Genomic DNA, 22,975 nt, shown 5'->3' on the forward strand with positions numbered 1-22,975 from the left:
TGAGGTAGGTAGAAAGCGACTAATACGCCGACGAGCCTTCATGAGAGGTCTCCACGTGAGAGTTAACTAATAATAGATATATAGTTAGTAAATTTGAATTGGTGGGAAGTGAGGGGAATGAATTCTCATACACTGCGACTCTAGATCCCTCGGACCCACGGACTCCCGATGAAGATGGCTGTAGTTTCGCATTCGAACGGTACGCATGTACTGTTCTTGTTCGCGCGGGGGATCGAAGGATTTGGGTGCATGGTCGGCGGGCATGAAGTTGCGGAAGACGGCGGCAGCAATACAGACGGCAGCGAGGCAGCAGATGATGATGATGACGATGATGGCAGACTGGGAGAGGCCGGCCATGATGGATTCTGCAGAGCGTAGCTCTGTTACGCTCGGCTAATAATAGAGCTGGAGAGGGTAAGGTAGAGGGTAGGTCCTCTTATTGGGGTGGTCGGATAGTTATTTCAATGATAACTATAGGTGGTACAGAGTATATAGACTGTGTTGTGTGAGGGGGAAAACCACAGGGAAAACAGGAAAAACCCAAATCTCGCCACAGCTGCGACCTTCGGCCACTTATACGTGGATGAAGCTTACGACAGCAGCAAACCCGATCACGACTGGCGATGGATCAGTCGTCCATGGATGGCTGGGATGGTGGGGCGCTGAGCCACTGACAACACTGGGACAGTTAGTCAGTTGAGAATAAGATGATCGATCAATAAGAAGAATAACAAGAATAATAATAATAGTTAATACTTGCGCTTCGTATGCTTAAGACTTCGGGGTACTTAGGTTGAGTACCCTGCAGAGTACTTTGATGTTGCACCCAGGAAAACTAATCCTCCATAATTGTGCTTCGTCGTCTTTCTTCGTTCTGTTGTAGTTATTCGTCGTGGTACGTTGTTTAGGCAACTCAATAATGATGACAGCCTTCGGCACACGGCCCACGAGCAAAAGCTTGTTCATTGCCTTGGTTGCAACGGACTGTCTCACACTCGAATCGCTCGGATGCTCCCGGCTTCTAATTTAGTGATTTCGTCCCTGGTCATTATCATCAGCTCTATACCTAGCGGTTTAGCGACGAGTTAGCGGCCTGCGGTTCCTCAGTTCTGATAGGATGGATCGATATGGAAAACTTCTATTCGTGTCTGGTTCCACCCGTGCCAGTCGGACTCCGAATCATAATTAGTCTGCGCCTGTTCTTGACTCTGAGACACTGCGAGGCCTGCGAGTGGAGCGTGCCTGAACCGGTTGTGGCACGCACTCGGTGCCGGGTCAGGCCCATGGGTGAGATTTATGTAGTATGGGATAAATTGGCGAGAACATGGGCATATTCTATATAGCCATGCACAAAATTGGCAGATTCCGCCGAGCTGGTGTGGAGAATAAAAGCTATGAAGTAATGGCAATCCTCCGTCAAGAAGCGAAGTTGAAAGTCGAAGATCCGAGACTTTCTATTTTCTGTTTGTCTCATGTTTGGTTTGTTGTCGTGCCTCAGGCAGAGATGGCTATGACGACAGCACAAATCTAGGCAGAAACAAAAACTGATCCTCGTCTTCATCCCGCGTCTATTTTGGTTTATTCAAGCTCCTATTCTTTTGACATTCATTAAGGATAACCATAAAAAAAATGCTGATTAATATTTAGATCCTACTCTTCACTGCTTCTTGAGATGCACCGCCAAACGTCTCCCACACCCTCTCCTCACAGCCGTCTAGGAACCTCGCCTTTCGAATGCGATACACGTCAGGCAGCCACTCGTCAACAGACTCGCCGATCATCATCGCGGCAACCGCCTCTCCCGTCAGCCAGCACTTATCCATTCCGAACCCGTTGAATCCGGCGGCGATCCACTCCTCGGATCCTGCGCGTCCTGTCCATTCCTCCTCCAGCCGTCCAACCACCGGCATCGAGTCTGCCGTGAACCCCATAATGCCCGACCACGCCTGTCGAGTGGCCGGCGGTTGCTTGCGATGAGCCCCTCCGTTCGAGAACAAGCGCGGGAGAAGACTGCGCAGATTCTGGGCGGGGAGATCCCCAATAACACTATCGTCCGCGACGAGCAGCTGGTCGACCCGCTGTCTCTCCCCGCCGAGGAAGAGGTCGCCTGTGGCAGCGTTCTGCGTCATATAGTACAGTCCGTATGAAAACAGGCCTGATCGCGCGTCGAACGTCGGGTTGGAAGCGAAACTCCACGAGCGCGTCGCTCCGTCGTTGGGGAACGCGGGCGGCCGTTCTTGCACCGTCATCGTGCCGCGCAGGGGGAACAGCCGGCCTCGCAGCGAGGGAAGCAGGTGTGAAGCGAATGCGTTTGTGCAGTGAACCACCCGCCGGGCTCGGACGCTCCCGCGCGGAGTGCTGAGTGTGTATTCCCCTTCCTCCGCGTTATACGTCACCCCCGTGACGGGCGTGTTGGTTTCGATCGTGAACCGCGCCGAGTATTTCTTGACCAGAGCGACGAAGATCCCCGTGATAAGTCGGTAGGGCCACATCGCCCCGGCGGGCTGTTGGGCAGCGCCCACAGAGGACGTAAACTTGAGCGTCTATCGAAACAATAAGTAAAGAGGAAAGAAGGCATTATGTAGTCATTGTAAAATACCTCGACAGCCTCTCTCCCATCAATTAACTTGACCATGCCCGCCAACTCGGGAACAGCAGCATTAAACTCGGCCACCGACCACTTATATTCCTCCCAGGCCCGCTTATCCGTGAAATTGAGGGTACTCGTCACGGCACGGATCTCACTCGCCTCTCGAGTATGAGGATCCAATTCCTCCCGCACAACCTGCCACACGCGCTCGATATTTCGAAAAGTAAACCGCGCCGCTTTGGCAGCCTGCTCCTCGCCAAATGCAGCCTTCAAGCCTGCGAAATCGTGCACCGCCCCCGACACGAGATGGCCGCCATTCCGACCCGTGGCGCCGCTGCAGAGACTCCGGGCTTCGAAGACTGCGACGGTGGTGTTTTGGTCGGTGCTCCCCAACAGACTTCTTGCTATGCTGCACCCTGTTATTCCTGAGCCGATGATGGCGATGTCGACCCGCTCCGGTAGATGGGCAGATTGAGTGTTGGCCAGTGCGTGCGGGGGGCTCTGCCAGAAGGCTGACGAGGGGTTGGAGACTGGTAGGCCGGGATCTTGTTTGAGATTGTACAGAACCCGGGATTTGAAGTCTGTCATTCTGGGGGTCGCAATTTCACTTAGTGCTGTGCGGAGTATAGAGGATAAAGTATTTATATGTGGTTGCTAGGCGGGCCTGGGGATATATACCTTTCTAGATGGAGGCCTGAGGCATGGATCTACTTATACTTGGTTTCTCGGCTGGACTTCCTGAATCGGTATTTGTCTACTACATGCTTATCTATCAGGATCTTCTCTAAAGTACTCCGTAGTGATAATAATTTACTTAGATAAATCATATTAAGCTGATACTGAATGCCGACTACAAAGTTACGCCTTGGTCTGCGGCTGGCGGATCATAGCGTACAACTATCATAGAGTCAGTCAGGCATTGATGATAGGATGAGGGAGAAAAAGGCTTCTATGCATGGCATAACTTTTGCAAGAGAACTTACAGTACACTGTTCGCCGCCCTCCTCACAGGTGATCTCGTCGACAAGCTCGAAGCCCATCTTGCGGTAGATGGCGACGTTGGGCTCGAGCTTGGAGCTCTCCAGGTAGCACGGCATGCCCTCCTCGTCGGCGCGGCGGGTGACCGCCTCGATGAGCTTGCGGCCCACGCCTTTACCGCGTGCGCGGTCGTCGACCGCGACCACGTTGCAAAAGTAGTACCCGCGCGGGTCTGTCCAGACCTTTGCCTGCGCCTCGGCCTGGCGGGCCTTCCACGTCTTGTACCGCTTCACATTCAACCCGCCACGGCCGCCGAACCGGATGATGTTCACCAGCTGGCGGATCGAGAGGATCCATTCCTGCACCCAGTGGGACCAGGGTTCCGGATTGCCCGGCGGGTGAGGAGCGTACCAGGAGGAGATTCCGAGAATGGTCGATTCGGGAGAAGTGGCCGCGGCAGTGACGGATGCAGACGACGAGGACGAGGAAGACGACGCACACTCCACCTCGTCAACGGCGACGGCGGCCTTCTCGGTGGAGTCGGCGGCGCTGGGCACCTCCCTCGCTACAAAGACAGGAGCTGCAGTGTGAAGACCGTGCAGATAGTGGCCCGTCAGCGAGACGGTGTTGCGTTTGACATTGAACTATTTCACCGAATAATTAGACTAATTTCTTCCCTCCGTGGGGGTGGGGAGTGGTTGGATTACCTTGGTTTGATCGAACAGCCAGAGGAAGTACGGATCGTCGGCAAACGCCTTCTGGATGCATTCGATGGAACCGGCGATGTCGGCTTTGGTCAAGGGGGTGATCTCGATGGCCATATTTGCTATTTTCAGAAGTTAGTACATTTAGAATGCCCTATTCTTTTTTTGAACTATGTCTATACTCCGTACCTCCGAATTTAACGAGAATTACTACTCGATAACGATATACTATTACTACTGTGTTTGCGGGTGGGCTGCGCCAGGGCGATGGTGTAAGAGTGCGAGTGAAGTCGAGATGGGTATTGAGAGTAAGCCGCCATCTAAAGGAGGTCTTGCTGCAGCTATCGAAGCTGGATTATAGGGGGGGACAGAGAAGGTGAGAAAGGAGCTGGCGAGACGCGAGACGCAGAGGGCGAAGCGGTGGTGGTGGTGGTGGTTGAGGTTTTTCACTGCGGTTGTATTTGTTTCCAAATCGTAAGAGTACTCCGTGGGTGAAGACGGAGACGCCATGTTCGCGGGAGGCGAATAGCTTCATATACTCGACCCTCCCGAGGCCTCCGATATGGGAGGGGGGGTATCCGGCGATCCGCTCTCCTCTCTCTCTCTCTGCCGCTCCCCTCCCCTCTCTCCTCTCTCTCCTCTTTTTTTCCTCCTCTCTTTTGTCTCAGCTGAGGACAACGGGAATGGTCCGCCTCTCACAACGCAAGGCAAGGTGCATGCGGTGCCCCTACCTGTTCTAGGTACCAGTACCTAGCTGTTCCCGGTAGTTCGAAGCGTATAGCCTCACGCTCCAAGTGCCCCCCGTTGCCAATAAGAACGCCCTCCATCGACCAGTTGGGTAGGTCCAAGCCGCTGCTGGCAGTCGTGAGCTGACTGGTGCGACGCTGGGCGGACGGTGGGCCTCAACTATCGAGCAATTGGGAAGGTCGTCGCGTCTGGCACGTCTGATTCGGTCGGCTGGCCACGGTGCAAGTCGATCGCATCACTAGTGGCTAGGCAAGTGGCCGATAGGCCATAGACGATAAGCCTCCGCTCTTCCGCCCTTATTTTATTCAGTATGCTCTTATCTGCTTGGAAGCCGTGGATTATGTATTTCCCAGTACTCCCTATTGGCAATAATCAATAGTAACAATAGTTATTTGATAGAGGGCGGCTTGGATACTCCGTAATGACTGATAAATTGGGTTACCCGAGATAAGAGATATGGAGACAGTACTGTCTGTACTGTCTGTGCTGTTTAAAATTCAATCGTCAGTCTTTATTCTTCATGACAGTTGCCAGAAGGCAAGGGATACGGGAGACGGGAGACGGGAGACTTGCTGGAATCTTCTGGTTTGTCTGTGTGACAGGCGAGTATGCATGATGATGTCCTCGACCACGACCTCTGCACCCTCAGAAAGGGTGTTCAGATGACTGTCTTCGGTGACGCCGTTCTGCAGGAGATTTGACTTTGGATGTGTGCGTGTGTGAGTGAGAGTGTGTGTCCTGAATACTTGCTGGTGTTACCTCTCGTGCAACGCGAATTGAGAAGTTTGGATTAATGACAGAGAGTCAAATGACCACAAAGTCACTGTCGAGGTCACGGGATACTTTAGGTAATCTACTTTTCTATATATTAACTACATTAGAGCTGAAGGGAGGTAGTAATCTGCTAGAGAGAGGCTTGAATTGATGGACTAAACACAGCAATCCCACATCAATCGCATGGTCGGGAAAGGTTGCCAGCAGTAGCCAAGTTGGATGATATTATTGCCCTCGGACTCGGCCGGATCGTCGATGTGGTCTGATTAGAAAAACATCCATGCACCAAACCCACCTCTTCCATGGGTTGGGTACCTAGCAATTACCTAGTTACTCCGTATTGCAACGATGACGAATGCTATATTCAGTGGGTCCTGCGGTCATAGTACCCATCATAGATAAGGTTCATCTGGGTGTATCTCATCTGTGTTGATTGTGGCTATCTTTATAAATAGAATTAAACATTCTATGCCCTCTCTCTATCGGGTTGATGAATTATTCGAAATTAGAATGGCTGATCTTGAAACGGTTCAAGGAATAAGATATGACTTTTGGTTGCTATGGACAATATACTACTAGGGAAGATATTGTCAAATTGAAACGGCGAAACAATATTTCTACAATATCGGATACACTTACAAGCAGTATGCTTCATCAAGAGATGATGGCCATGTATCTTCTCTCATGCCGTACACGAGTCACTATGTCTTCCCGAAGGGAATAGCTAGCCACTGCCTCAGCTTCTCCCCTCAGTGACCCGAGTCTTTCTTCTCCCTTGTTTTCAGCTTGATGGTCATGACCAGCGTTTTCTGGGTTGCTGGGAGAAATCGCCGGATCAGAGGGCGAAGGTCAAGAGTACCGAAAGAGGATCAGAATATGCATGTATATCGGCTATAGTCGTGTCTGACCTCCGACCCATCTGGGTTTCACTGGACGGCCATACTTCTTAGACAGGTCCAGGGTTAGCAGACAGTCGTGTAGACGAATTGCACTCCTAACCTCACCTAATAATCATCACAAGCCTCCCTCCTCATTTATCAATATGCACCTAATCCATCAGGTTGACTGCCGCTCATAACACGAATAGCCTGATGGAAAATGACTGGTCACCAGAATACCAGAGGACAGCGGTGGATGGACCAGACTGAGATCAGAAAGGCATGGGAATGGTGCATGCGTCACATTCTGACAATATACAGCACAAGAGGAGGCTGAAAAACGATGCACAGCCACAAGGGGGCTAATTCTTGAATGCCAATTGCCTCAAGAGAGAATCTGACAGGCTGACATCAGGTATTTATTTATAGCGTATAAGCGTTGATGCATAATCATGATGAGTAATCTATGCATTGAACCATTCCTCTTTCGGAAATGCGGCTCTACCTTGAAGAAGCTCAACTCCTCAACGACAGGCAAAACATCCTCGAGGTGTCGTCTCGACAACTGCAAGTCACGCAGCCAGAATCACGCGACTGCACACATCGTGCAAGGGATCTTCTAGAGCTCCACCGAGATGGTGTGAGATGAAGGTCTCGGAAACTTGAGGACTCGGGACTCCACAGCTCTCCCATTCTCACTGCCTCTCAACCGTTTGTCGCGAATGCAAGTCATCCCAGGGGGGAAACTTCGGGAAAGATTGTTGATTACTAACTTTCGATGGCTTATTGTCTGCAGGATTCAGTCTATTGGAAAACCGACAAGTTTGAGAGTCGACAAGAGGCTGCTAGTCCCAAGCAGCGATTACGGCAAAGACGAAAATGCCTCCCAAAGCCCGTCGACTAATGCAGCATTTACGCCTCCAGCAATCTAGTTACTTGACAAATCATTTGCTTATTGCAACTAATTGATTGTCCCTTCCGATGAAAGTCTATATTCGCAGGCCGCGGTTCACCTGACATCATTGCTGGTGGAGTTGAGAGGTACATTATTGCTGCAACTGGCGATGTGCAGACGGCAGGCGCACCGGCGCTCTAAAGCTAAAGCAGGGCCATCGACCAGCACTGCTAAGACTAATATAGCGTACAACACTTCGAAACGACAGCGATGGCACGGCCGACGAGCGAGACATTTCATTCGTGCGGGCCAGAAGGAAAACGATACCTTAGGTGCCGGCTTGGGTGGCATTGGTGCCTTATCGACAACGACAACCACATATGCGCTGTCCGATGATCTGTCGGATCACAAAGACGTGTCGTCGGCCATGTTGCATGTTTCATCGCTCGAGTTGCCCTGCTGGATGGGGTTGTTGATGCTACTTGCTAGCAGTCTGATAGTGTTTTGTTTTGTTTTTGTTCTGTTGTGCTCCCTCGCGTTCAAGTGGAGTGCAGGAAAGCCCCTCCTCCTACGGAGTACACCGCGCTTTTTGGTGGAGTCCACTACAAAAACAACAACAAATAGCAACCAATATGCACCAGGCATCGAGGGGCGATACTGCGATAGACGGCGAGTGCGAACCCGCTTTCAATGTAGTAGACTCGAAGCTATTGAAAAACAGTTTACTCGATTCGGCACCTCGGAATAGCGGTGAGGCAGCTTGCCTACCATTAAACACTATTAAGGTCACAACGAGCATGCAGCTTGCATGAGAACCCAAGCCGAGAAAGGTATCGGCGTGCCAGGTCAAAGCTCCCTCGACTGCATACGATGCGAACACCTGGTTCCACATCGCGGCCAGCGAGGTGGCTCGCAGGTCCCCTCCAGCACCAATAGCTTCGGGTCCATGCCGACGCGATGGCAAAATCTCGCAGAAGCGCTACCTTGGTGTCGTCAGGAAGACTTGAATGATTTGTACGTCGGGGACTTGCGGTGAATGCGTAGGTGGCATGGGAGCGATTATTTTTTTTTTCGGTCTATAAAACTGAGACTCCCACCAGCGCAGGTGCGTGCGTTGGGAAATCTTGTTCAACCCGAAGTACAAAAGTTTGGGCTTTCATTGACAGTTCGACGGAGTCGGCTGTTGGGTTTGTCTGCATTCTGCATATAATCTCTGCATATAGACGCTGTGTTTCCTTTATTCCTTTTTCATTGTTTTCAATAGTTGCCGCTTGTGATTGATTGATTCGCCATGTTCAGATCATACTCCGGCCTTTTGTCGAAAAGAAGAAAAAGCAAGGGAGGCGTGTTTCAAGTCGTGTCGACTGCAGTCTCGGAGCCCGAAACAGTCAATGAACCGGTCGTGACGTGGACCTACTCGCGAGTCATCGACGACGAGGAGCAGAAAACGCAGAATGGCTGTTTCACGACATTGCCCATCCGGATCCACAAAGAAGACCATGTCGCCGAGGAAGGCAGTCAGCGCTTCGTCCAGGACCTGAACTATATCGTCACCGATAAGACGGCACCCAAGACCGGCTGCCTATCCTCACCCGTCGGCAACTATGCGAGCGTCATCTATCCCGAGTGTCTGCCGGACAGGTTGGAGGTTGTCGCGTATCTGACCGAGCTGGGCTATCTGCACCTCGGTATGTGTATTTTTCATTAGAGTGGATCGTCCATGAACTGATTTCAGAAGAACACCCGGATCAACAGACATCAGAGAGCTCTGCTGACAATGTCGCTGAAGAGAATGACGGGCCGACCGAATCACCTCGAGACGCTTCTTTGAAGAAGCTTTTGACCAAGGCAATGACCGATCTTGCCGACAGAAATCAGCTGGTCGGGCTGGAGATCATCGATACGTACCGAAACAACTGGCTCTCCTCGAAGGAGACCCCCACCGCCGATACCTTTGCAAACATTGACGAATACGTGGCTTTCAGACGCACCAATGCTGGCATCAAGTAAGTGATCATTGCATCAGATGTGTTTGCTATTACGAGCCTTACATCTAACGTTTGTTATTCATTCGATAGTCTGTATGGAACTTTGATGGGCTTTTCCCACGGCACCCGCTTCACGAAGGAGGACTACTCGACCATGACGGATGTCCTCAGTGCGGCTGAACGAGCTATCATCTTTACAAATGATTACTACAGCTGGGCCAAGAAGAGGAAGGACTCCAAGGCCAATGTGATTCTGTTCCTCATGCAGCACGAAGACCTCTCGGTGGAGGCGGCGCGGGAACGGACCAAACAGCTGATCCTGCAGAGCGAGTACGATTTTGTTAAGCGGCGCGAAGCACTATACAAGAGCCACCCGGACCTAGCACCTCAACTGCGGAAGTGGGCGGAGGTCTTGGGAGCGGCCATCGGTGGCGTTCACTACTGGTGTGCGAACACCCCTCTGCCGGCAGTTGAAGAAGAGGAGCCCGAGGAGGAAGTCTCCATGGAGGAAACCAATGGCGTCGTCAACGGAGAAGACCTTGTGAACGGCGCTGCGCATCCTAACGGCGCCGTCCCTGACGGGGAAACAGTTCGCTCGGCGGAAGAGGACGACAATTCCGACGAAGAGGAATCCTCTGAGGGTGATGACGACGACGATGACGAAGATGACGACGACGACGATGAGGAGGAGGATGACGAGGAAGATGGTGCTCGTGAGGGTGAGCAAGAAGTTCGCGCGCAGGAAGAGGAAGCACCCCCAGCCCTGCAACCCCCGATCGTCGAGATCAGTCCCGTGCAGCTAGATAGCTCGCCCTTGGTGGCGCCGATCGGGTACACCAAGTTCGTTTCGGCCAGTGAGGTGCAGTCGAACCTGATGTCTGTGTTGAACATCTGGCTGCAAGTGCCATCGCGCCCGTTGAGCTTGGTCAAGCAAATCGTCGACGACCTGCACTCCGCGTCTTTGATGCTCAACAACATTCAAGACAACCAGTCGAGTGTGCAGCAAGGCAAGTCGGCGGCACATCTCGTCTTTGGGCCCGCGCAATCCATGAACAGCGCGGCCTACACGTTTGTCAAGGTTTCCAAGCTGGTGAACAGCCTCAACTGCCCCGGCATGCTGGACGGTCTCCTCGAGGAGCTGGAGCTCCAGTTCATCGGCCAGAGCTGGGACTTGAACTGGCGGTTCTCCCTCTACTGCCCGTCGGAGGCAGAGTATATGGCCATGATAGACCGCAAGGCCGGCTCCACTTTCAAGGTGCTGACGCGCCTGATGCAGTCCACTGGCATGAAGGGCTCCACGCTGGACTTTGATTCGCTGACCATCCTGATGGGTCGGTGGCACCACATTCGCGATGACTACCTGAGTCTCCAGGTTCCGGAATGCAAGGTCCTTGACCAGGGTAAGCTCTCGTACCCGATTGTCCGGTGCTGCGAAACCGACCCCGCCGCCAAGTCGATCATCTTCGGCCTCTTCCGCCAGAACCACGACGTGCTGCCCGCCGACAGCAAGGTGCAGATCCTGGAGCTGCTGCACCGCTCCGGTGCGTTGCAGGACACGTACCACCTGATCCGCAAGTTGGCAGATGATATTGAGCAGACGCTCAAGTATATCGAGAGCGTGGCGGAGGAGCCGAACGCAGCCTTGTCCTCGCTGGTGGCGTCTCTGGAAGACGTCCCTGTCCCTGGGGCCTAATTTTTTTTTTTTCCTCTTTCCGCCCTTTTCTCTCTTTCCTGGTTTCCTCTGCTATTTTTTTGCGATTGTTTTTCCCTCTATGCGATCTTTTTTTTTTTTTTGTTTCGATGTTTTCATGTCTCCTTTGTACGCGATACGATCCCTGACGATGTTTATACGATGCTTCCATGTAAGATCATGAGTGATGAATGACGATGACCAGTTCTCTCTGCATACTGCCAAGATGAAATCCAATGACTAGCATATTATTACTTTTTTATGATTTTAAACTTGGTATTCTGGTTTCTCCTTTTTCCATTCAAGTCCCTGGTTTCGATTTATCCGGACGGCGTTTACATACAGCTGGTATCCATCCCTTGTAACCAAATATACTGTGTTGGGCTGGTGATTAGGAGTAGAACTATAGGAAACTACAAGGATATTTTATTTACTTTAGTAATATCTGGTTATGGAATAGCCTTGATTCTTTTTCACTTTTATAGTACGATTTGAAGAGTCATTCTTACCATTTATTATTTTTGTTTGTAATGATGGATGATTGTCTAGGCCTACGGTAGTAAATATATATATCATCTATATATAGTCTGATACTGAAACCCATGGAAGACTAATAATTTCCAACGATTGTCTCTTAATTTATTATTTCGAGTTTATTAATGCGACTGACAGTTTCCATACCTACATATCTAAGCATTTAATCGGTGCTACACTCTGCACCTCATACTTCGTCCTTGAGATGCACTCTCCTGAAGTTGACTTACACGTGCATTCATACTGCGTCGACCAGGGATGATGTTCACATGGTATATCCCTTGCATGGCCTGTCTCAAAGAGCATTTATAGAATACGAATACGTACAGGTCGCTCCACACACGTACTTCACTTACTACATAAAGCATGGAGTACGGAGTAGGTATGCTGTAAAGTGTTCGGTCGCAATCTCTTGGGACCACCCTGCGTGGACCTCAATCTGGCTGTTGACTAGTTGCAGGAGGACGGGGATGCTTATCAGTTTGCTTGCGGATGAAGATAGGTCCTGGAATGATGTATCTAGATGATTGTCATTCGCCGGTCTGATTTTGTGTGGTCTCGTACGCCGGTGCACGACATTTCGCAAGGTACGGAGTACTCCCCTAGGGAGTATGACCTCCGGTGGCAAAGAATAACTGAGCAGCTGGGATAGTTACTGGATAGATACCTCCATGTAACTACTCCGTGCTCCGTACGGAGTACTCGTAGATAACGTCGCTGCAAGGCGAGCTCTGTACTCAATCCGAAACTCGGATAAGGTTGAGTAAGCAGGAGCACCCTGGGTGGATCTGGCACCACGAAATTAGAACGGCGAGCATCTGGAACCGATTATTGATTGGCCTTTGCGAGGTGACCCTGGCAGCGGGCAGCAACTTGGCTTTCGGCCGGTGCAGGGGCTAGCCTGGCAAGTTTAAAAAGGAGCCAGCCATCCACGGTACTGAACGGACAGTTTGTAGGAGTAGCGTGGGGAAAGGAGCGGCGTGAGGATGAAAGGTTCTGGGCCACGACTCGCTTATTATTGTCAATACTCGCATCGCAGGAATCGCTCGAAAAGTGTATTATTTGTAGAACAGTAGTCGATAGTTAGTTAATAGTCATTCGCCGTCGATTTCCCCGTATTCTTATTCTTCATTGTTTGAGCAAAAAGAGCTCGCTCGTTGCCTGGAACCGCTGGAATGCCGCTGGACCTGTCATTTTTCAGCGTGAATCAATAATGACAATAACAACAATAACAAAAATGCTCGCTCTGAAAGCAGCTGCCTACCTATTCTCCATACCTAGTATGTAGTACGCCCACGGTAGTGCAAGTCCCACTGAATGTGCACACTAAGTAGAAGGAGGTAGCAGGTACGAGCGAGCGAGGCCAAAACGTTCGTGCGATGGCGTTGTCTTTGAATTGAGGAGCCTGGGGAAGCCGCAGTCAACGAGACCCCCTTTTGGGCAGAACCACCCCAAACATTTCCCTGGTCTGGATATTTCTTAAACCAGAGTCATAATTAAATTACTATCTGCTACTGGGTGTTGTTTTGAATGAATTGCTTTGTATTTCTATTTGTCTCTTCTTCCCCTGCCAGCTTGTTGGACTCTTCGTCAGCGCACGCGGTCGCATTATTTACGCCACCGACCCTTGTCCGTGCTGCCATCCCTGGGGGGTTTTGGCTGCCCTGCCCTTCCTCCTTGAACATCTCGGCTGCCCACCACAGCACCAGCAGAGCTTCCTGTTGACCAGGAACTCTTCACCATTATATATTCCTAGGATCGGTTGAACAGCTTGTTGTCGACCCGTGTTGAGACACATCGACACCATGAGTGTGCCAGGACTGACTGTCATCGGCGCTCAGGTCACCGCTGCGACCGTCAACAAAGCAGACGAAAAGGATACCCCGAATCTCAGTACATTGCCATCAACCCATTCCAACCTGTCGGCGGAAGACAACCCGGCGATCGAGTTCGATCCGTGTGTCGGGGCAAAGCCGTGCTCCCCCTTCTACCGCCATGCCACCATCACCACGCAGTCCGTCGAGCGACTGACGGTCCAACCCAAGCTGTCCAACGGCGACTATAATATGCCACAGGTCGAGAGTGGCGAGAACACCAACCGCAGCCAGTCCTTCGATATCTCCAACGCAGACCGCGCCCGACTGTGGAAAGACAAGCGGAGGAATCGAAGCTGGCTGCGGTCGTTGTCCAAAAAGCAGAAACTGACCGTCAAGATTGTCATCGCCATTGTCACAGTCGGTACCATGATCGCTATCGCGTTGGGCATCACAGCCGCCGTCGGAGGAGGAGTATGGAAGTCTCATCATCAGCAGGGGACTCTGAGGTAGAAAATCGTCGGGGTAGGGATCGAGGGCGTCGATAATTGCTGCGAAAACGTGAGTTTGAGTCTGTCTGGAGACAATATAACAAAGAGAAAAAAAAATTATCGCTGACACGCTCTGATCTACAGGACGCTTGTACATTTTTTTGTTTCCTTCTTATTCTCACCGTCTCGTTTCAAAATCCTGTCATCGTCACGACAAGGTATATTTTCGGAAGCCGTCTGCTTGGCCGCGAGGGTGATTGAGAATCACACGGCCATGGCTCCGGATACCAAACTGGTTTTCAAGCGACCTACAAGTCAGTTAAAACAACCGCGAGTGATGGTATATATCACAACCCCACGGATGGAGAACATCCATCTTGTCAGTCACGCGGCAGACGAACCACGCCGACGCACACCGAGGCATGTTTGGACAGTGTTGTTGGCCGTCATATTTGACGAGGCGTCTTGTTATTGTACATAATAACCTATGATTTCCTGGAGGGGGATTCGGCTCAGCGCATTTCGCTGTTCCCACGGACCTATTCTTCTCTCGTTGTTATGATAGAGTGTATTTACACACCGAATCAAAGCAGAATATTGTGTATAGACCAGGGAAAGCCACGCAGGAGGGCTAGGCGCATGTAGATTTCCTTACAGCAGCAGGAGGTTTGCGACGGAGAGGTTTTCAGCTGGCTCAGGGATCTTGAACCATGATGCTTACTGCTTACTGCTTCCTATCCGGCTGTTCCGGTGGATGCCTGATCTCTGCCTTGGTGCCTTGATCTCGTTTTGAGCGGAGAAACCATCGGCCCGTACACGTGACCCACTACGCGGCGGCTTCAAAAGCGCCCAAAATTCGTTCTTCCTTCCCTTTCCTTTTCTTTTTCTTTCATCAATCAAAAAAGCAAACAGAACTAGCCACGACCATCGTTCAGCTTTATAATTCCACAGCGATGTGTTGCCAGATCTTCTACAAGATCCTCGGTTCTGGAGAGCAAATTCCTCGATAGGAAGTTTCCCTCCCGTTGGGTCCTCTTCAGTGAGGGCGATGGGGGGGGAATGTCGATGACGGGATACATCCCACTACTGCTGTGCCTTTGGTGCTGTTTCGCAGTAGGAAATAATTTTGTAATATCTTGGCCAAGTGCTGTATTGGAAATCCGGAGAAGAAAGGTGTTCGCTTCGTACGTGGATGCCATGAAGTGCATGAGACGAGGACTGGGCTCCTCTGAATGAGCGTCTGGAGACTTCTCTCCGGCAGTGCCTGCGTGTAGCGCCATGTTCCTGTAGTGGTTGTCGTCGAAAAGAACAGCTAAGTCTACATGATGAATGCTGGAGGCGGTTGCTAATGCTGTTGACGCAAGTTGCCTTATATTATGATGAATGAATGCACTGGCAAATTTCCAGTCTCAACCAACGGCTGTGAATACTACCAGTCGGTAGTAATGGTTATGTGACATACCATGTGGCATCATCATTGGGCCAACAAGACGATTCTCCCTTCAAGGGGGGTTGAGACCATGATGTCGATTTCGTACTCTCCATGCCGGCTACTTGGCCATGGGGAATGCTGTACCTCCTGATCGGTCACAGCTCTTGTCAACAACAACACAACCAGAATGTGCTAGGCGGTTCACTACTGGCGAACCCCTGCTATGAGGACCTCCAAAGTCCATTCTTGACGACATTCTAGGCTCTAGGAGTCGTCAGTCTTCATCTCGTTGAGTAATGAAGATCCAGGGAGTCAGTTGTACATTCCAGCCACAGAAGCCATGAGAGGAGGTGATAAAAAGCCTCCATCATGCTCCTGGGGATATGTTTCGAAAATCCAATCGACAATACAGTGTTCTTCTCCAGCAGTCCTTCTTTTAATCTTTACTAACCCCCCTCCCCCTTCTTCAAAAGACAGCCCGGCATTGGTTGTCAAGTCGCTCCTTTTTGCTTCACATTGATTTACACGCGCAAATTCGGTAATCGTAACGCTAATATCCAGTAATACATATATCCTAGGACAACCAAGCAAGATGAAGCACTTCGTCGCCGGCGTCCCGCTGGCCCTGTTGGTGGCAGCCGTCAGTGCCCAGACCCAGGTCATTGGTGGTCCGTCGGGCTTCGATGGCGGCAACAGCGTCGATGTGCCCATCGAGGCCTCCTTCACTTCGGACTACACGGAGGTGAACAAGGATGTTCATGTCGAGGCTCCCTGGCGTCCTCACGGGCCCAAGGCCCGTCGTGGTGATATGCCCGACGCTGACGGCCATGTCACCCTGATCGGAGCACCCTCGGGTGTCGACGAAGGGAACTCCTTCGTCATGCCCATCACTGTCGACTACACCTCCACGGTTACAGAGGAGGAAATTGAGGAATTTGTGAACCCCGGTGGCGAGCCTCACCCTGGTCCAGAGCGTCGATGGGAGGGACCGTCGAGCGTCATCGGAGGCCCTGCTGGTTTTGACGGCGGTAACTCCGTGTCCGAGCCGGTCAAGAACGACTTCGTTTCCGAGATTGTCGACAAGACCAAGAACGTCGGTGTTGGCAGCCCCGAGCATAGGCGGCCGGGCCCCCATGGCCGCATCGGCCCCGAGGGCGGAGCTCTTGGTCCCCGTGGTATCGACAAGGGTGCTGAGCACAAGAACGCAGACTGGGATCGTCCTGCCACAGTGATTGGCGGTCCCTCCGGTGTCGATGGTGGGAACTCTGTCGATGTCCCCATTACCGACAGCTACACGTCCAATGTCGTTGACGTGGAGAAGAATTACCACATCCACATCCCCCCGCACCCTTATGGTGGTCCCCAGGAACTCGAGCCCAGAGCGTACGCGCCGCACTCTCCCCCCACCACTGTCATGGCTGGCCCTTCCGGTGATGACGAGGGGAACTCGGTTTCCGCTCCTCTGGACAATGAGTACACCAGCAACGTCTATGAGGAAAATACCAATGTCGACTTCGACGCTCCGCCGCCGGTTCATGTCGACCACCCTCCCAAGACTGAGGAAATGCCCCAGCCTGCTCCTCAGCCCGCGCCTCAGCCTGCTCCCCAACCGGCCCCTCAGCCAGCTCCCAAGCCCGAGGAACCTAAGGCTGAGCCCCAGCCCGCTCCCAAGCCTGCTCAATGGGCTCAGCCTGCTCCTCAGCCCGCGCCTCAGCCTGCTCCCCAACCGGCCCCTCAGCCAGCTCCCAAGCCCGAGGAACCTAAGGCTGAGCCCCAGCCCGCTCCCAAGCCTGCTCAATGGGCTCAGCCTGCTCCTCAGCCCGCGCCTCAGCCTGCTCCCCAACCGGCCCCTCAGCCAGCTCCCAAGCCCGAGGAACCTAAGGCTGAGCCCCAGCCCGCTCCCAAGCCTGCTCAATGGGCTCAGCCTGCTCCTCAGCCCGCCCCCAAGCCTGCTCAATGGGCTCAACCGGCCCCCCAGCCTGCTCCTCAGCCAGCACCCAAGCCTGAGGAACCCAAGCCGGAGCCGAAGCCGCAGACCTGGGGCTTGGAAAAAGCTCCGGCCCCCCAGCCTCAACCTCAGCCCCAGGCTGAACCCCAGCCTCAGACCTGGGCCCCCAAGCCGCAGGAGCCCGAACCTAAGGCCCAGCCTCAACCCGAGACCTATTCCTGGACCAAGCCTGAGGAGCCGCAGACGAAGCCTCAACCTCACCTCGAGCAGCCCGTTGTGCCCCACGCGGACTCCGAGTCCTCAGGATGCTCGTCGCACGCTGCCCAGGCCAGCGAGCCCGTGTATGACTTCAAGCCCTTTGCTCCCCCTTCTTCCAGTGCTAGTGGCCCCTTCAACGAGCCTACTGTGACCGCCATTGCCGTGCACGTACCCGTCGCGACGCCGAGCGCCTCGTCGCCTAACATGCAATACTCCTTCGTCCGCGCCTCAAGCACCCCGGCCTTCGGCAGTCAGGTTGCGCCGAGTGCCCCGGCCGACGTCCCCCACCAAGAGGCCACCCGTGCCACCGACAGCAAGGACGCCTACCCGACCTACGCCGGCGGCGCAGGCCGTCTCTCCACCAGCGGTGTTGCTATTGTCCTTGCAGCGGCGGCTGTTTTCCTTGCTCTGTGAACAGGAGCAGCCCCTTCATTCCTTGATCCCTTGTCCATGTCTTCTATATCCTGCCGCCCCGACAATTCTTGTCAACTTTTTGTATTTCTTAGCTGGAAGAAGAACCAACGACAACACTTTACCACTTCACATTCGCTCATTACAGGGGCGCAGCAGAGATCAATAGCATATTACCTTTTTTCAAGTCATTCAAATGATTCGTCCCCGTAGATTGATTATTATAGGCCATCTCACATCCTTTCCGAGTCTTTTCCTTCTTCCCAGGACAATCCTAATACTAGTATATCCACTGACCTTTGGCTATGTCATACTCCCATCACCAGTGACATCAGCTAGCCATATACCATATAACTACCCATCTTACCTACCCACAAGTATTCAAGACAACTTCTCACCGTACCTCTTCCTAGGTTTTCTTTCAAAGAAAGGTAAAGAAACATGTCTTCCCCCCACACGGGCGAATCCCTCTCCTCCATGGCCGCACAGGGAACCTCCCTCCCCAACGATGCAGGGGTGCAAACCACGATCCCCTCGGTGCCACGCGAGGACCAGCGCGTCGAGTCCTCGCGATACTCCTTCGAGGGTATCGGGGCACCTTCTCTCGTCCGCGCGACGGACAATGATCTCGATATACCGCGGAGTACGCGCGACAGGGGTTCTTCGGGGGAGGTCGTGTCCGCTATGACCGGGGATACGATGCCCGCCTCGGTGGAGGAGAAGAACCTTTCAGCGGAGGTGATGGGGGATCCTGGCGCTAAGGGGAGTCAGAGGAGTGTCAAGCATGGGAATAAGAATCGGAGTGCTTTCGATCGCTTCGCTGGTGAGGATCGTGATGCAGCGGATAGGATTGCAGATAAGGAGCAGGGGGTTTAGCATGTATCTTTCAGAGTATCTAGATGATCTCTATTCCAAACTGTAATGTGTATCTATTATATGGGGTATACAAGACAACTGCTGATATACTCATTATGTATGGTCTATGTACTGTTCATCCGGTACAATTCTTCCAGGACCTCTCGTTTACGTTTCCGATCGACTTCTTCCTCGTTTTCTTCGTTTTCTTCGTCGTCGATCTCGTCTCGCGACACCCACGCTCGGATCGTGCCATCGCCGTGCGCGGAAAAGAGCTCCAGGCCTTCCCCCGAGGCTCCGTTCCCCCGCCAGGCTAGGGCGTTGATCCGTCCGGCGCTGAGGGCGCTCACTCGCCCTTGGCCGAGGTTCCTGCGGGCCAGCAGCCCGGGTACCTTGAGTCGTTTCACAAACGTCCCTTCCCGCATCTCGAAGACGAAAATCTCACCACGGTCATCGTGCTCATGGAAATTTGGCCACAGCAGGGTTTCGTGGCCGGTTGCCATGATACCCCCGGGCAGCACCAGGGGCGCCCGCTCAGCCAGATGTGACGAGACGCTATTGCGGACGCGTGGGCCGAAGTGGACTAGGGTGTTGGCCCCCGTGGCTGCGTCCCAGACACGGATGCGAGCATCTTGCCCTGCGGTGATAAGATGCGAGCCGCTCGACGTCCACCGCACGCCTGTCACCGCACCCGTGTGCGCACGGGCGTGCGGGGCGAAAGGTGATCGGCCAGGCCCAGACACGGGGACTACCCCGGTTGGGTCGTCCATATCCAGCGTCGCGATGGCAGCGTTGCGTCCGGCGCGACGAACATCAAACATAATCACTTGATGATCGGTGGAGCCTGAGGCAAGAATGTGTGGCCGGTGAGGCGCCCATGACACCGACAACACGCCTGAGCTGTGGCCCGGCAAGGCGTGCGTCGCCAGACCAGATCGCAGATCCAGGAGCCGCACTGTTTTTTCCGAGGTCCCGACAGCAATCAGTAAAGAGGACGCCGGGTGCGATGAAAAGGAGTGTGAGTATGGCGTGAAGTCAAATGAAAACGTATGAACGGGTGTGATGCACGTTGGCTCGAGGGCGGACAGCTTGAGCGTCCGATCGTGCGAGGTGGTCAAGATCGTTGACGGCGTTGGATCAAAGGGGTAGATGGAAACCGAAGTGATTGCATGCGTGTGGGCCTCGCGATGCGAGGCCTTGGTCACTGATGCGATAGACCTGTGAACATGATGCAAGTCGGACCCTCGGCTCTCCAAGTCCCAGAGATGAATGGATGGATCCGCGCCCCCCGACACCATACTGGTCCAGTTAGCCTGAATCCACTCTAACCGCTAGACATAAGAACGTACTATCGCCCTTCAAACTGGTCAATGGCCAACACCTTGACGCCAGCTTGGTGGGCAGCTATCCCGTCTCCATCGTCGAGGGTATTTTGGTGGATATTTTGGTCCTCTGGCGGACTTGCCCCTGTCGCTGGCCTACTCACGAAGCGGATCCCAGGCGCTGGTTCCAGAAGCTGCACCAAGCGAGATGTCTGGGCCACATGAAAGGTAGACGGAGGGATAGACCCAAGCGTCCTATTAAGAAGATACGAATTCATTCATTTGAATGCTGGTACAGATAGTACAGGGGGTTTCTGGAGCCCTGGGAAGAACTAGACCGACTCTTCGGCGTGAGAAGCATGGGAGAACGACGAGGCGACCCATTCAAGGTTGGATGTCTCGTCTCAAGATATGAAGCATGAGAAGGCAGGAGGTTCAAGGAGGGCGGTGAATCCGACGGTAAGAAATGGCGGGCAGAATTAGGTCGATTACTAAGCTATCAAAAAAACAAGATAACCACGAAACAGTGCGATGGTCATCACTTTATACAGATGGACCGATGCTCAAGGCGATCTAGCCTAGGCTCTTGATGAGCTATATACCTGCGGACTGTCATGTCCTACGGCAAGTCGCTTGCTTTGAGCCAGAATGCCTTTGTTCAGCCCCCGGAGGAGACCGATGTGGAGGATGACAACCGGTCGCCTTCGTCGAAACGGCGGCAGGCTAATGTGTACGATGCTGTTTCTGGTGAGCGAGAGGAAGAAGAACCTTTCTTTTTTGGCATTAAATAACGGCAAAACTTCAGGACGCGTCAGTTTCCATGGTTTCCTAGGGTCCACCCCCCACGCCTCGAAATACCGAGACACCTTTTCCTCGACCAGTCTGGCGGTGCGTCCTGAAGAAGTTCTCTTTCGACGACACCAGGCTCCCACTCGCTATGAGGAGAACGATTTTTATTTCGCACATGAGTCCCTACCGTCTGAGAAGACGCTGCCCAGTTCCGACCTTCTCGAGGCTGTCCATGCGTACGCGGCCGATTTCTACGAATACGCCACTATTGACCATGGGCGTGATGATCATCACAGCATGGACGAGACAGCCTTGATTGCGACGGGCATCTTGCTTGAGGAACTGGCTAAGGAATCCCTCGGCAAAACGGGCGATCTGGTCTTGGTGGAGGGGGAGGAGGAGGAAGAAGAAGATGCTTCCGACGGTATCCCAAGCAGAAGGAGAATAGCCCCCAAAGGTGGTAGGAAAAGAGCGAACACTGGGCTGAGCGGGGTAACGACCACTTCGGGCGATGATCTAGCTGGTGTGAGGAAGAAGATCAAGAAGCGCAGATTGACGCCCAAGGCGTCGATGACTGATCTCGATACAGAGATGGCCTAGTATCTATTCCGATATTATATACGGTTTCTCTATGGCTACGCATATATGCAGGGCATAGCTGGAACATATCAATCGACAGTCGAGGAGGATTCCTCGTGATGGCCATTCTTCTAGCAGGTATAAATTTAATTTCGTCATATAGGATAGGCAGTCTATTTGCAATAGCATAGGTATGTTTTGGTCTCATTAGTGATAGGCAGGGACAAAGATTCAAGAAGATCCAGCACGTTGAATCTAAATTCTGTTATAAAACGAGACGAGGTCAGGTGTTCGACCAGATTGGGATAGACGGCTTCGTGACTTGACTTCAGCTTCACACCATTATTTCGACTCTTGACACATCGGCATTCTGTGATCTATTAGCTGCCTACTTACCTTCTGGTGATTCAAAACTTGCAACTATAGGAATCAAGTTATTCAACTTGTTTTACAATGGTATTTTGCCTGTAGCACCCCCAAATCTTACCATGCCAGCTGACTGCAAGAGCCCTCCAAACCGACCTCCAAGGAAGCGAAACAATCTTTGATCCTCTCGTACCTACGCGACAGCCGAACGTGCCACACCCTCAAGGACCTAGAGAAGAGTCTCCCCTCGGTGGCATCCATCAACGCCATGCATGTGAAAGAGTATATCCAGGCGCTGACGGACGAGAACCTTCTTCATGTGGAGAAGATCGGATCTGGCAACTGGTACTGGAGCTTTGCGAGCGAGGAGAAGAAGCAACGCGAGAAACGCAAGGCCGAGCTGACCAAGGAGGTGGATAAGGTCAAACGGGGCTGGGAGGAGGTGAGCTCGGAGCTGGAGAAGGAGCGGAAGAAGCGGAAGGGTTCTGGGCCGACCGAGGCCGACCAAGAGGGAAAAGAAGAGAGGGAGATTGATGAGTTGATCGAACTCAGGGCGCGGCTGGAAATGGAAATCGGTCAGCTGCGCAGTGCGGAGAAGGCCTTGGCCGAGGATGAAGGGGGCAAAGGGGTGGATGCAAAGAGAGCCGACATTCGGCGATGGAAGGAGGCGGCGCAGACGTGGACGGATAACATCTACATCTTGGAGGAGTACGTTCTCAAGGTCGCCGGCGGGGATCGCGAGGTGGTCGATGCTCTCAAGAGAGAGTGCTACGGGGTGGAGTATGTTGAGGGAGAGGGATTGAGGGAGATTTTCTGATCGAGTCTTCATGATGATCGGCGAAGAAGGAATGCAGGTTCGGCTTCATCTCCCCCCCAAACCAGAACTCCATCTAACTGACACTTGTAGCAAGAGCTTACTTCGATGGTTACTA

The 22,975-nt window shown here is 52.7% G+C and overlaps 11 protein-coding genes across 11 annotated transcripts; 7 read left to right on the top strand and 4 right to left on the bottom strand.

Moving 5' to 3' along the window:
• Nucleotides 1–19: 19 nt before the first annotated feature.
• On the bottom strand, nt 20–357 carry ASPZODRAFT_15554 (hypothetical protein; the record flags this gene model as incomplete). The annotated part of the gene is made up of 2 exons (XM_022726224.1): nt 20–66; nt 132–357. The coding sequence occupies 2 exons, from the start codon at nt 355–357 to the stop codon at nt 20–22; spliced, it is 273 nt and encodes a 90-aa protein (XP_022581374.1).
• Nucleotides 358–1,643: 1,286 nt separating this feature from the next.
• On the bottom strand, nt 1,644–3,178 carry ASPZODRAFT_24961 (hypothetical protein; the record flags this gene model as incomplete). The annotated part of the gene is made up of 2 exons (XM_022727983.1): nt 1,644–2,543; nt 2,600–3,178. 2 exons carry the CDS (start codon nt 3,176–3,178, stop codon nt 1,644–1,646), a joined length of 1,479 nt encoding a protein of 492 aa, XP_022581375.1.
• Nucleotides 3,179–3,448: 270 nt separating this feature from the next.
• On the bottom strand, nt 3,449–4,389 carry ASPZODRAFT_141649 (hypothetical protein; the record flags this gene model as incomplete). The annotated part of the gene is made up of 3 exons (XM_022724767.1): nt 3,449–3,487; nt 3,574–4,212; nt 4,276–4,389. The coding sequence occupies 3 exons, from the start codon at nt 4,387–4,389 to the stop codon at nt 3,449–3,451; spliced, it is 792 nt and encodes a 263-aa protein (XP_022581376.1).
• Nucleotides 4,390–7,445: 3,056 nt separating this feature from the next.
• On the top strand, nt 7,446–8,590 carry ASPZODRAFT_1838082 (hypothetical protein). Its single transcript, XM_022727204.1, has one exon. The coding sequence runs from the start codon at nt 7,736–7,738 to the stop codon at nt 8,312–8,314; it is 579 nt and encodes a 192-aa protein (XP_022581377.1). The 5' UTR covers nt 7,446–7,735; the 3' UTR covers nt 8,315–8,590.
• A 267-nt stretch (nt 8,591–8,857) lies between these two features.
• Nucleotides 8,858–11,247, top strand: ASPZODRAFT_141650 (hypothetical protein; the record flags this gene model as incomplete). The annotated part of the gene is made up of 3 exons (XM_022724768.1): nt 8,858–9,254; nt 9,275–9,572; nt 9,645–11,247. The coding sequence occupies 3 exons, from the start codon at nt 8,858–8,860 to the stop codon at nt 11,245–11,247; spliced, it is 2,298 nt and encodes a 765-aa protein (XP_022581378.1).
• Nucleotides 11,248–13,343: 2,096 nt separating this feature from the next.
• Nucleotides 13,344–14,401, top strand: ASPZODRAFT_131767 (hypothetical protein). The gene has a single exon (XM_022722834.1). It carries the CDS (start codon nt 13,584–13,586, stop codon nt 14,103–14,105), a length of 522 nt encoding a protein of 173 aa, XP_022581379.1. The 5' UTR covers nt 13,344–13,583; the 3' UTR covers nt 14,106–14,401.
• Nucleotides 14,402–15,735: 1,334 nt separating this feature from the next.
• ASPZODRAFT_1841873 (hypothetical protein) lies at nt 15,736–17,393 on the top strand. The gene is made up of 3 exons (XM_022727213.1): nt 15,736–17,014; nt 17,059–17,123; nt 17,218–17,393. Exons 1-2 carry the CDS (start codon nt 16,108–16,110, stop codon nt 17,073–17,075), a joined length of 924 nt encoding a protein of 307 aa, XP_022581380.1. The 5' UTR covers nt 15,736–16,107; the 3' UTR covers nt 17,076–17,123; nt 17,218–17,393.
• Nucleotides 17,394–18,573: 1,180 nt separating this feature from the next.
• On the top strand, nt 18,574–19,008 carry ASPZODRAFT_141653 (hypothetical protein; the record flags this gene model as incomplete). Its single annotated transcript, XM_022724769.1, has 1 exon — nt 18,574–19,008. One exon carries the CDS (start codon nt 18,574–18,576, stop codon nt 19,006–19,008), a length of 435 nt encoding a protein of 144 aa, XP_022581381.1.
• ASPZODRAFT_115568 (hypothetical protein) lies at nt 18,797–20,703 on the bottom strand. The gene is made up of 2 exons (XM_022721112.1): nt 20,337–20,703; nt 18,797–20,286 (listed from the first exon to the last, which is right to left on the bottom strand). Exons 1-2 carry the CDS (start codon nt 20,585–20,587, stop codon nt 19,113–19,115), a joined length of 1,425 nt encoding a protein of 474 aa, XP_022581382.1. The 5' UTR covers nt 20,588–20,703; the 3' UTR covers nt 18,797–19,112.
• A 220-nt stretch (nt 20,704–20,923) lies between these two features.
• On the top strand, nt 20,924–21,698 carry ASPZODRAFT_65401 (hypothetical protein; the record flags this gene model as incomplete). The annotated part of the gene is made up of 2 exons (XM_022729304.1): nt 20,924–21,056; nt 21,115–21,698. 2 exons carry the CDS (start codon nt 20,924–20,926, stop codon nt 21,696–21,698), a joined length of 717 nt encoding a protein of 238 aa, XP_022581383.1.
• Nucleotides 21,699–22,200: 502 nt separating this feature from the next.
• ASPZODRAFT_65293 (hypothetical protein) lies at nt 22,201–22,860 on the top strand (the record flags this gene model as incomplete). The annotated part of the gene is made up of 1 exon (XM_022729293.1): nt 22,201–22,860. A coding segment is annotated over one exon (660 nt), but the record flags the coding sequence as incomplete, so codon positions are not given.
• Nucleotides 22,861–22,975: the final 115 nt, after the last annotated feature.

Source organism: Penicilliopsis zonata (assembly GCF_001890105.1).
Source record: "Penicilliopsis zonata CBS 506.65 unplaced genomic scaffold ASPZOscaffold_6, whole genome shotgun sequence".
NCBI lineage: Eukaryota > Fungi > Ascomycota > Eurotiomycetes > Eurotiales > Aspergillaceae > Penicilliopsis > Penicilliopsis zonata.